The sequence below is a fragment of the Geotrypetes seraphini genome, chromosome 1, assembly GCF_902459505.1.
Source record: "Geotrypetes seraphini chromosome 1, aGeoSer1.1, whole genome shotgun sequence".
Taxonomy (NCBI): domain Eukaryota; kingdom Metazoa; phylum Chordata; class Amphibia; order Gymnophiona; family Dermophiidae; genus Geotrypetes; species Geotrypetes seraphini.
Window position 1 is genome coordinate 409,221,390 of NC_047084.1, and position 13,554 is coordinate 409,234,943.

General features: G+C 42.4%; 1 protein-coding gene across 5 annotated transcripts in view; it reads left to right on the forward strand.

Moving 5' to 3' along the window:
- Window positions 1-13,554, forward strand: part of FSD1L (fibronectin type III and SPRY domain containing 1 like) — a 201,887-nt gene that overhangs the window by 135,667 nt on the left and 52,666 nt on the right. For 4 of the 5 annotated variants that reach the window (XM_033918462.1, XM_033918492.1, XM_033918480.1 and 1 more), the window contains one exon: window positions 4,631-4,666. The exons of the other annotated variant lie outside the window; for it this stretch is intronic. In XM_033918462.1, the coding sequence (XP_033774353.1) occupies window positions 4,631-4,666 (36 nt within the window). The remainder of the gene's footprint in view (window positions 1-4,630; window positions 4,667-13,554) is intronic. 5 annotated transcript variants of the gene reach the window in all.

Sequence of the window (13,554 nt, forward strand, 5' to 3'; positions counted from 1 at the left end):
AGGGAGATGGTCTACTAGCAGAGCTACCAAGACATCCCAAGCCTCTGCAGGAGTTTTCACCACCTTTGTGGTAGCCCCCAATCGTCATTGCCAGCGCAAAGGGGTACTGCCATTGATATTTATATCCTTCTTGCCATAGAAAGTGTGTGACCCCCCTGAAACTCCCTCCTCTTCAGCATGACAGCCGCTAGATCCTGGTACACCACCACCGGGAACCCATTCCACTGATAGGTACTATGCCATCTAGCCATTTGCAGAATTTTTTCTTTAACTCCAAAAGAGGTCAAGCAGATGACTGTGTCTCTGAGCTGATTATTCTGCTGGCGCCCCAGTGCTCTTTGCACTCGTTGTAGGCTCACTTTAGGACTTCCGACCCCTTCTCCTGGCGTAAAGAGCAATCAGTCCTCACAGATATCTTTTGGCCACCTGCCTCGCATCTTTATATTTGTTCTCCTCAGGGACTCCCCGCAGCCACAGATTACAGCATCTGTTCTGATTTTCTAAATCCTCCTGTTTCTCCCAAATGTCCACACCATCCTTTCTGAGGGTATCCAGCTCTGCTCGAGCATCCAGTAAGTCCTCTGCCACTTCATCAAACCAAGATTCCAATTCCTCTTGTTGCCGGTGACCTTGTACAATTCCTGTTTGATATCTAGGACTGCTTGTTTAATGTCAGAGTGTATAATAAGTATGTCCTCTCACAGGCTAGCCATTATATCCGTAAAGCCATCAGCATTTGACTGTCGGAGATCATTCACAGGCTCACCTGCCTCTGCCTCTGCCTCTGCCCACCTAGTGCCACCAGTTAACCAATAAGTGTCCAATTTGCGCCGTATTGTCATTGTGCTTTTACAAAATGGGAGGCTTTCAATTAGAGGGCAAATGTTCACTGCTCACTGTGCAAGGTACAAATTACACATCGACCCTGACAGTTTAACTCCCTCGCGTCCTGCCACATCATGATGTCACTTCCTCCCTGTATTTTTATTTATTTAATTTGGATTTAGCTCACACTTTTTCAGTAATAGTTCAAAACAAATTGGTTACCCACAGTGAAGGAGGGTGAAGTGAGTTGCCTAATGTTACAAGAACAACAGCGAGCCCAAACTCTGGTTTCCCTATCTCTTAGCCTGCTGCTCTAATCACTAGGCTAATTTTTCTTTTGTGGAAGACTGTCTATCCAAGCTCCAAAAGGCCTTTTCTCAACTGGTAAAAACTTGTTTTTCCAGGGGTAATAACAGAAGATTTGATAGTGCTGAGGAGAGGCTGAAGCAAATTACTATGTGGTCATTCCATACCAAGTGGTCTAAAATAAATAAAAAAAGCTCCCCACCATTTTGTCTCAGATTTTGTTCAAAATTTGTATGCAGAACTAGCACAGCATTAAAAAAAAAAGTTTCCCGAAATATCAGATCCTTAGTTGCAGTAGTCACTGCTACCAGCACTCCTTTTTTTACAGGGTGCTGGTAGCATACTGCACAGCAGTGAATAAAATGTCATTTTAGCTGCTCATAAAACTGGCAATAATTGATGAAAAATACTATTTTTTAGCAGTCTAGGACAACTTTTTTTGCTAGGTCATTGATGCTAGTATGAGCATCATGGATGAAAAAGCCTGCTTAAAAGTTTTGCTGAAAAGTGTGCCTTAAAACTTGTTGCAGTTTGTCGTGACAGATTGACAGGTTTATCAGTTGCTATAGCTCCAGAGCAAAAGTAGATACAGACTTCAGATTTTTATCATAGATTATCCTTGCACTGGACACTACACTGTCAAATTTGTAGCAATTCAGTATGAATAGCTGCATCAGAACATTCCTTCAAATTTTGCCACACCCAATAGCCATGCAGCAACAGCTACGGATGGGTTTCTTTTTTCACAGGTTTCCAAGCCTGTTTGTGGGTTTCTTTTCCACAGGATCCCAAGCCTGATTGTGGGTCTCTTAGGATTCCATGCCTGCATTATCTGGACTACTTGAACTTTTGTGAGGCTTCATTAATCTGCAGCTGATTAATTTTAGGAAAACTATACTCCTGCCCAGATGATGTCACTGATGGAGCTGGAGAACTGCAATGATATGCTGCTCTGGAAACCAGCAAGTATCACTTCTTGGCCAGTAAAAGGAATTTGCTGGGCCATGCAGATGCATAAAGCTTATTAAATCTATTGATTTGGCATTATATTCTCTGATTGCATTAAGAATCAAACACTAATATCATTAAGACATGCAATCTTCCATAACTCAGTTAGTTGCAATGTACAATTACCACTACTCAGGATCATCGGAGTAAAACACAGTAATCCTTTATTGATTTTTCAAAATACTGCTCAAATAGAAACATAGAAACATAGAATATGATGGCAGAAGTTTCAAGTTTATTAGGATTTTATATACCGCCTATCAAGGTTATCTAAGCTGTTTTACAATCAGGTACTCAAGCATTTTCCCTCTCTGTCCCGGTGGGCTCACAATCTTTCTAATGTACCTAGGGCTATGGAGGATTAAGTGACTTGCCCAGGGTCACAAAGAGCAGCGCGGGGTTTGAACCCACAACCACAGGGTGCTGAGGCTGTAGCTTCAACCACCATTGGCCCAAAAAGTCTGCCCACTCGAAGAACCCTCCCCTCTAAGCACTTCCTCGAAGTGAACCCACATATTTATCCCATTTTTTCTTAAAATCGAGCACGTTGCTGCCCTCAATTACCTGAAGTGGAAGATCATTCCAACAATCAACCACCCTTTCAGTGAAGAAATATTTCCTAATGTCTCCATGGAATCTCCCACTCTTGATTATTAATGGATGCCTTCTTGTTGCCTTAGGTCCTGTAAGGAAAAAGATGTCTTCTTTCACCTCAATACTTATTTAAATTTTTAGTATTCTTTAAAACTCTTAGCCTAAATAATAGGCATTTATCTTATTAAGTTGAGATTTTGTTGGCTTGGGACTTGCCCAACATGTTTCACCTCACCGGCTGTATCAAGGTTGTCCCCTCACAATGTTATTCACAACCATCAAGCCCGTATAACAGTGGTTCCCAAACCCTGTCCTGAGGGACCCCCAGCCAGTAGGGTTTTCAAGATATCCCTAATGAATATGCATGAGAGAGATTTGCATATCTGTCGCTTCCATTATATGCAAATCTCTCTCATGCATATTCATTAGGGATATCTTGAAAACCCGACTGGCTGGGGGTCCCCCAAGACAGAGTTTGGGAACCACTGACGTATAATATATCTCAGACCTCATTTGGAATATTTGTCTTTCATTGGTGTTCATTTTTTAAACCATGTACTATTACCCAAGATCAATATTTACCAGGGGGGAGGGGAAGAAAAGGGCCCATCCTTTGCAACTGAAAACATAGAAAATTTATTTTTTTGAAAGAGAATTTTAAAAAGACAAAAGCTGCAGGAGTGTGTTATGGGGACATCTGTGTGTACTAAATACACTACACCAAACAGGAGCCAGCTGCAGAGGGTGGAAACTTGGTGAATTTAGGCAGGGCCACCCCAGAGTTGAGCATCAATAGATGAGCTCCTCTTAATGAACCCCAGAGTTGAGCATCAATAGATGAGCTCCTCTTAATGAGTGAAGGTGGTAGGAGGGTGATTTCAAGGGCGAGAGGATTTTGCTTCCATGAATCAAAAAGAAGGAAAATAAATAAGACAAAATAAATTTTGACTTCTAAATATACATTTTTCCCATAAAAAGATTAGAATGGAGCTTTTATTCATTTTAGCAAAGCTAAAGATTTTGGAACATTTTATTTTTTTTTAATATTCAAAAGCCAGAACTTTCCAGTGTGATGCATGTATATAGGCTGTGAGTTGACTGGGTGATAGGGAAGTATAAGGTAAGCTAGAAAGTCCTGCTGGAATGTACAATATCACTTAAGGCCGGAGCTAGCAGATCTCTATTATTCCAGGAGAGCAAGAGTGGCAGATTAATATTGGGGAAGAGGGTGACAGGTAATCCTCAGAAAAATATATGGAATACAATTATAAATGGGGAAAGCGTAGAGCCCTCAGCTTAAGGCAAAACTGGGGAAAAAGTGAAAAGTATAGCAAACCTATTTGTGATGACTTTTATCTTTTTCCCTTAGTGATAGAGTAACTGACAGGGGTTTATAACCCCATAGATTACTTCCAGCTTCCTGATCCCAGCCACTTTTAATGCTTTCCTGGCCAGCTCTGATTTCATGCGTGAAAAATTAAATTGTCTTTTGACTCATCTACTATGTATAAGGGGCACTTAACAATTTTTTAAAAAAATGCGTAATCTTGAGGAGAAAGGTGAGGAGTTTGGGCCATCCTCAGTGGGCTCCAACTTTGCTGACAAGATGATTGCTTAGGATGATACCTTTTGAATTCTGTGCACAAATTGACAGGTTGGATGGGGACAGCTCCTGAAGCCCAGTAAGAAAGCTGAACCTGTTCAGAAACATTAAGAAAGACATCCTGGGATAAAAATGTTGTGTTAAGGAAAGGATGTCATAGAAATGTTAGAATTGTTTTGGAGAAAGCTAATTGTTAATTATTAGCTAATTATATTTAGAGCTTATTTGAAAGGAAACCAAAATAGGAGAGGTTTGATTGAGATTTCTTAACTCTTGCTTATTTCTGTTGTCCAGCAGTGGCCATGTTCCCTTACTGAAGAGCAATACAAGGTGAAGTGCCCATGCCCTTAAACCATTTCTTAGTTCTAGAACTAGACTGACTGAAAACAGTAGTGGTTTCCTTCTAACACTAGCTATGCCACTATATAGTTAATGACTAAAAATCAATCCAACAGCTTTTATCAGGAGGTGGAACAGGGCTTTTAATCAGCTGTATTACATGTCACACATCTACTGGAATCAATTGGCTTGTAGCTTTTCACATGTAAATTTGAAAGATCCCCTGCCAATAAAAAAAAAACAACAAAAAACCTGGGGAATGGATTTAACTGAAAGATACTTAAAAAAAAAAAAAGCATGAACTGTTTTGCTAGTCAGCTTCGAATGCAGTACTGAAATAGCACATCATATGCCCAAGCCAGGGTTGTTTCCTGTGAACATAAGAACTGCTGTTGCTGGGTCAGACCAGTGGTCCATCATGCCCAGCAGTCCCTCTGGTCAAAGACCAGCACCCTAACCGAGACTAGCCCTACCAGTGCACGTTCTTGTTCAGCAGGAACTTGTCTAACTTTGTCTTGAATCCCTGGAGGGTGTTTTCCCCTATAAAAGCCTCCTGTGGCATTTGGAAAAGAAAATTTGCGCTTGGTGGATCATCTTAAGTGTCAGAACTTTGAGTGGCTAAGTGTGCAATACTGATTTTCAGAAGCACACAACCCGTGGGGTCAGCTTGTGCAAACAGTTTGGAATATAGCTGCCTTTAATGTCCTGACTTCTTTTGCAGTCTTTAATTCCTCTGGACAGATGTTTGCAAGGATTGTACACGATGAGTAAACGGGGCTGGATGTGGGTAACTGGCTAAGGGCTAAGCGAAAGCTCAACATCCCATCAACTGCTAAAAAGCTGTTGGATTCCAGTGTTTACCCTGGCTGATCTGGTCAATTACAAATGGTTCTGTACTTGATAAAATATCATGGCTTGGTTATTTATGACCAGAGCTATTTAATTTGTGTTGTGCCATGCAATTATGTAGCTGGTTAAGAAAAATAATGATCGAACAATGCCACATGCAAATGAATTTCTTAGATCTTTGCTGCTTTACACCTGGTTTCTATGAATGAGCATTTCAATATGTGTGTGTGAGAGAGATGAGATGTTCCTTTTGGAAAGGAAAATGTTCATTGCTGCCATCTCCTGGCCAGAGAGGGCTGGAGCTGTTCTCCATGCATGAGGATGAAGTGCTTACTTCCTGGAAGGAAAAAAAAAGTGTTAATTCTTAATTATGCTGTTTTCTTTTTTCCCCCTTTTCATGCTTTCCTTTTGCTTCTTTTTTTGTTTGGTAAGTAATTGCAACTTCTATTTCCTTCTTTGTTCCAATGTGTCCCTTGAGCTTTATTTCATGCATGTGTATGAGCTTCATGTGGCACTTTTTTTGCTGCTGCCTCCCCTATGCTCTCTCTCTCCTCCTCCCTCCAACCCCGCCCTGCCCCAGCAGTTTAAAGATTTTTTCTGACAGGTTTTGTAGGCTGCAATAAGTGGAAATTCTGGAAGGAAATTGAGGCCCCATTACCATTAGATTTCCCTTAATCACAGGATGGAAAACAGGTGCTGTTTGTGGAGTATGCACAGTGGCTTAAACATTGTAGATGGCAAAGAACCTAGCAAAGCTTGAAGAATGGTCTAGAACAGGGGTGCCCAAAAGGTCAATTACGATCAACCAGACAATTGCAAAGGCAACACGAGTTGATCGCGGAGCCCATCCCAGGCTCCGCGATCAACTCGCGTTGCCTTTGCGTTCTCCCTGTTCCCCGACGCCAGAACAGGCCAGCAGCTACTACAGAAGCGCTGGGCAAGCCAGCCTCCCCTACCCCCTGACGTCATTTCTGATGTCAGAGAGGAAATTCAGGGCCAGCCAATTGCTGCGGGGCTGGCCCAGAACATCCTCTCCAATGTCAGAATTGATGTCGGGGGGGAAGACTGCTGGCCTGTTGCGGTGTCGGGAAACAGGGAGAACTCGGCGGAAACAGCGGTGGTGGTTTGGAGGCCTGTTCCCAGATGTTGGCGGTGGCTTGGGGGCCTGTTTCCAGACGTCAGCCCCGGTGGTGGCTTGCGGATAAAGAATGGGGAGGCAGAAAGACAGGGAGGCAGAATGGGGAGACAGAAAGACAGGTAGGCAGAATGGGGAGACAAAAAGACAGATAGGGAGACAGAAAGACAGGGAGGCAGAATGGGGAGACAGAAAGAATGAAAGGGTGGCATGGAGACAGAAAGAATGAAAGGGTGGCATGGAGACAGAAAGAATGAAAGTGGGGTAGGGAGACAAAGAATGAAAGTGGGGGCATGGAGACAGAAAGAAAGATAGGGGGCATGGAGACAGAAAGAAAGATAGGGGGCATGGAGACAGAAAGAAAGACAGCAGAGAGAAAGAAAATAAGGGGGGCAGGGAGACAGAAAGAAAGAAAGGGGAAGGGGGGCAGGGAGAGAGGAAGGAAAATGGGGAGAGAATGGAGTGTGTCGGGTGGCAGGGGGCAGGCAGGGAGAGAGGAAGAAAAAATTGGACTCATGGAAGGACAGAGATGTTGGTTGGGGAATGGAATGAGGTCTGGAGTAGATGAAGCATGCAGGAGGTAGAAAGCATGCAGGAGGCAGAAAGGAGGGAAGAAATATTTGATGCACAGACAGAAGAAGAAAGTGAAAACACAGACTCATGAAATCACCAGACAACAAAGGTAGGAAAAATGATTTTATTTTAAATTTAGTGATCAAAATGTGTCCATTTTGAGAATTTATGTCTGCTGTCTATATTTTGCACTATGGCCCCCTTTTACTAAACCGCAGTAGCGGATTTTAGCGCAGGGAGCCTATGAGCGTCGAGAGCAGCTCGGGGCATTCAGCGCAGCTCCCTGTGCTAGAAACTGCTATTGCGGTTTATTAAAAAGAGAGGGGGGTATATTTGTCTATTTTTGTAAAGTTGTTACTGAGGTGACATTGCATATTTTAAAGTCATCTGCCATGACCTCTTTGAACCCCCCCTCCAAAAAATATAAATGATAATTAACATTTTCTCTGCATACAGTGTGCTTTGTGTTTTTTTAAATTTTATTGTTGGTAGATCATTTTGACTTGGTCATATTAAAAGTAGCTCGCAAGCCAAAAAAGTGTGGGCACCCCTGGTCTAGAATATGGCAGTTAAGATTGATTAATCCTAAAAAAAATGCAGGGTCATGCATTTGGGCTACAAAAACCTGAGGGAACAATACTGTTTAGGGGAACAAAGTGGTTTTGTGCATGATAAAGGGGTGTGATGATTTAAAGGTGGCAAAACAGATAGAAAAGCTGATGACAAAAGGATATTTGGATGCATAGCAAGAGGAATGGCCACTAGGAATAAGTAGGGGATGATGTCATTGTATAAGACTCTGGAGATACCTCATTTAGAATATTGTGTACAGTTTTGGAGATTGCATCTTCAAAAATATATAAACAGTATGGAGTCAGCCCACAGGAAGGCTCTATGTTGTTTATTTATTTAAAAATTTATATACCACATAAAACTATGCGGTTCACATATTAGTTACACACATAATATACTGGTTGCCCTTTAGTTGCATAAATATGAACAAACATCTTATCAATAAAACGTTTAGCATTAAAACTGTAAAAAGTTAAAACCCAGATATTCATTGGCACTATATCTTACACGAAGAATAAAAGTAGGTGCACTTTATAAAAAAGCATTAACAAAGTACTGCGTTTTCAACATTTTCATAAAATTGATCTTTCCAACACAAAAACGCAGTATGCCTGGCAATTTCATACTATTGTCAGACCTTAGATTTCTTTTTGGTTGATAAATTTCAAACAATTCTTTTAGTACCCTTGGAGCAATATGGTACAGTATCTGATGGATAATTGCAATGAGCTTAAAATGTTCTCTTTCTGAATAGACAACCAGTGTAACTGTTTCAATAAGGACTTAATTCTGTAAATGGGCACCAAGCAAAATGTGTGCTAATCACCGATTATATATGGTTCTCAAAGTTGAGTACTGTTTATAGAATTGTGCTTAGTGCTGGGATCTAAGCCCAATTTAGGGTGCAAGAATATACATCAACTGATCCCTTAAGCTGGATCCCTGAGTTCTATAACACTGCATGCAAATCCTAGAAATGCTCCAACCCATCCATATGGTTAGACCCCACCCATCCCTGCCCCATTACGCCCTTGCCACGCCCTGATCTCGCTCCTAGCTCTGCCCCCTCAGGCTTTTCTCGTCAGTTGGAGAGCATGTGCGAATGAGACACAATGACGTCACTGCACTGCATTGCATGCGTGGATGCCCCTCCCAACACAATCTGCTTTTCAAAACCTGGACAAAGTGCCGGGTTTTTAAAAGCTGTCTGGACACCCGGACATGCCCTCTAAAGAGAGCACATGTCTGGGTAAATCCTGGATGTCTGGTAACCCTACCCCTTCATGCCTCTCCCATGGCTATGTCTCCTTTTTGGATTTGTGCAGAAAAATTTACAATACTATATACAAAGGAGTGGAGGAATCACAAAGACCAAATAACCTTAAAACATCTCCACTATTATGATAGAACCACCATTCACCATGCTCTAATGAACTTCAGAGGAAAAAGCCTCAGATTCTTTGTGAGCAAAATGCAAAGAGCTATACCTGCAAGACATCACAGGCATAGAAAACCTCTGGAAAAAAACCCAAAAAAAATACAAGCATTCAACTGCACAGTACATTAAATTTATGTCCTCACCCCCCAAAAAAACCCCAAACAAAATGTTTGCCACTTCCTCAAGACAACAGAACTAGAAAATGCTGTGAACCAAATTTTAATCAAATAATTATTATTATTGTCACAGCAATCACATCCAACATAATAAGAACATAAGCAATGCCTCCGCTGGGTCAGACCTGAGGTCCATCGTGCCCAGCAGTTCGCTCACGCGGCGACCCAACAGGTCCAGGACCTGTGCAGTAATCCTCTATCTATACCCCTCTATCCCCTTTTTCCAGCAGGAAATTGTCCAATCCTTTCTTAAACCCCGTTCTCTGCCCTATTACGTCCTCTGGAAGCGCATTCCAGATATCCACCACGCATTGGGTAAAGAAGAACTTCCTGGCATTTGTTTTGAATCTGTCCCCTTTCAACTTTTCTGAGTGCCCTCTTGTTCTTATATTTTTTGAAAGTTTGAAGAATCTGTCCCTCTCTACTCTCTCTATGCCCTTCATGATCTTGTAAGTCTCTATCATATCCCCTCTAAGTCTCCTCTTCTCCAGGGAAAAGAGTCCCAGTTTCTCCAATCTCTCAGCGTATGAAAGGTTTTCCATCCCTTTTACCAGATGTGTCGCTGTCCTCTGAACCCTTTCGAGTAACGCCATATCCTTCTTAAGGTACGGCGACCAATATTGGACATAGTACTCCAGATGCGGATGCACCATCGCCCGATACAACGGCATTCTTTCATTCTGGTTGTAATACCCTTCTTGATTATACCTAGCATTCTATTCGCTCTCTTAGCGGCCGCCGCACACTGTGCCGTCGGCTTCATTGTCATGTCCACCATTACCCCCAAGTCCCTTTCTTGGGTACTCTCAGTCAATAACATCCCTCCCATCGTATAGTTGTACCTCGGGTTTCTGCTTCCCACATGTAATACTTTACATTTCTCAACGTTGAACTTCATCTGCCATCTCGTCGCCCATTCTCCTAGTTTGTTCAAGTCCCTTTGCAATTCTTCACAGTCCTCTTTAGTCCGAGCTCCACTGAATAGTTTGGTGTCATCCGCAAATTTTATTATCTCACACTTCATCCCTGTTTCTAGATCATTTATGAATATATTAAATTAAATAGCAGCTATCACATCCACATAATGCTGTAGTTGCTTCTTCCCTTCAAACTTAGCCTTCCAATATGCCGCCTCAACATTTAGAGCTCTACCTCAGCCAATTGGGCAAAAATGCTCCTGATTGGTTGGTAGACCGGACAATCTCATTGGCAGAGGAGCTAACAGACTTATCAAACAGACACAAATAACACGTTAGAAGTAAAACCAATCAATAACGGTATTCAGTCTTTTAGGATGAACTGTATTCAAACTGAATATCCAGTACTGTACATGCTGCTGTAAAATTTGCCTCTGATTGCATCCACGGGCAGCTGAGGGAATATAATCCAACACAAAAGCAGTGTAGTGAAGGAACAGTAGTGAAGAAAGGATACAATGTTGCACAATAGGGGGGCATGTGTGATCTCTTGTAATGGAACTGCAATGCTAAGACTTAATTTTCTGGTGGTGTAACCTATGTATAGTTTACAGCAAGGGCACAGTATCACATAAACTACAAAGTCTGTGTCGTAAGTGGTAACATGTTGCAAAACATTTTTTTTTCTGGGGGTCACGTGATGCTGTGCTAGTGAGCTAGTGAGCAGATGTGTGTGCCTCGAATTCGTGAGTCTCTCTCTCAATATCAGCAAATTTAACCCTCATTCTACGCCACAATTTTTCTGAGAGTACCCTACCTGCCAAGATTAGTTCCTTGAGCTTCAAAATCCAGTGTTGGATCATCCATTATCCCATTATGGCAATGAAGCCCCCCAAAAAAAAGACAAGGAGAAAGGGAAACGTGGAGCCTAAGATGGCTGACGGGGATGGAGCGGCCGGCACTATGGTAAGCTCTGCCTGGGTGCAAGAGATTGTTGCTGAAGTTAAAGGTGCTATTAACATAATATAACAAAACATAAAATTGACTTCTAGACCACATTACCTTGAAGATCTATGCGGTTTAAAGAAGATTATACTAAACTCATATCTTTAGACCAACGCTTGCAAACGATCATGGATAAATTAGACATTGTTGATAGACGTTTGAAATTGCTTACCGGTGAAATTTCTGCATGCTGCCAATGAGTGTCGGCGCTGGAGGACAATGTTACATGCATGAACACCGCGCAAACGATGCTCCAAAATAAGGTTCAAGCTCTAGAAGATAAACTCGACAATCTTGAAAACGGATCGCGCCGGGGAAACCTCTGCCTGGTTGGATTACCTGAAAGTATAGCAGATATGGAGCTTCGTAGTTTCCTGGAGCAATGGTTGGTGGAGACTCTAGCCTTGCAGTCGTTTGCAGGACCATGGCGCATAGAACAGGTGCACAGATTAGGCCCAAAACAGGCGCAGGCAGAGAAACCCTGCATTGTGATCTTCAAACTTTTAAATTACGTGCAAGAAATTCTGTGTCTGATTCGGGCAAAGGGTCTACTGATGTATGACAACAAGCAGGTACTTTGTTTCCAGGATTATTCGACTAGGGTATCCATGCAACTCAGAGCTTATGCACCATTATGCGCTGATTTACATCACAAGAATATACAGTTTGCATTGCTCTTTCCTGCCAAGTTGAAGATTTATTATGAAGGGAAACATTATCTTTTTCACAAGCTGGAAGATGCTACCCATTTTGTGGCTCAGATGGCCATTCCATCAACTAGTTCTGCGACTGTGTGACTTGCGTGCTGAATCACCATTCTACCTTAGGTGATCTTTTCTTTGGGTGTCTGTACTGTGAACTGTTCAGGCCGTTCAGATGCTTCTATATACCTCTTCATTAGATGATGTGCTGGGCCCTCATACGGCTGAGCTGCCTTAGCCTTACGTTTCTGTTATGGCGATCTATGTTTGACATAGGTTAACTGCTGGATTGTATACTGGTGTCATTGACTTTGGAATGACTTTCTTAGAGCTTTTGGAGGGCTCAGGGAGCTCTCATGGATGAGTGTGCGGAGCAGGAGACAATCACAGTGGGGTGGCACTTCTTGGCTGTTCTCTGGACCTCCTGCATGCCGGCTTTTGGATATGATTTATAAACTTTATCCACTTAGTGACCCTTTGATCCCTGAACATGAAGTTGTAGTTTCTTTGACCAGTACCAGCTCTAACCTTTTGTTTTTCAGCAAATATGCCATGGACTTGATCATTCGACTGACGACTGCTAGATAAGATACACACGGGACTTTTGTTAGTTTGCCTGCTGATTGAGTTCTGTCTGGAGTGAATTTGTGCTGTATGAGAGGGAGTTGAGGGTTCTTTAGCTGGGGGGTTATAGGGGAGGATGATGGAAGATGTAGAGTGGTGTGAGCGTGGTACAGATGGTGGTAAGTATGTTCACAATGTGGTTGAATTAAAGATGGAATTGTGATATACGGGTCTGGGTCTAAAGGTTAACTATATTTGCCACAAAAAGGTTAAGGATGATTTATGTACACTGCATGTGGCTCCTTTGCCGGGTGGGGCACTGAAGTTTTATGGGATGTGGGGGTTTGGTTTACAGTTGATTATGGATCCTTAAAGTTTCACTGTTTACCACTTGTTGTTATTGGAGATAGAGAGGGGGTTACATAGGTAGCTCTAGGCTGCCCTCTATTGTCCTAAGAGACATGTCTTTTGGGGGTTGTATGGGGAGGATATTTTGAGGGTATGGGTGGGAGGGATTTTTTGCAGTGGTTTTTTTCTCATTTTATATTAATGTTCCCTTTCTTTTTGTTTTTCTTTATACTTTTTCCTTTCTCTTTCCCTGTATTTTGTTTCATTCGGGGGGGGGGGGGGGGGGGGGGAAGGTGGCAGAAGGATCTGACCCCAAGGTTACAGAGGCTACGAGAGGTCTTGTATCCTTATTTTGTGCATATTTGGACGATTCTCATTGGGGTGGGACTGTGGGCTGGGATTGTCCCTCCTACTAACTACTACTTTCCTTAGCAACAGCAGCAGATGAATCCAGAGACCAATGGGATAGCACACATCTACCAGCAGGCGGAGATAGAGAAACTGATTAACAGGTGGTCCTATTGGCTGGCACTCCTCCTATATCTTCAGTATGCTCTATCTCCCAGCAGGTGATGGTCGCTATTCAACTAGCTCCTGGAT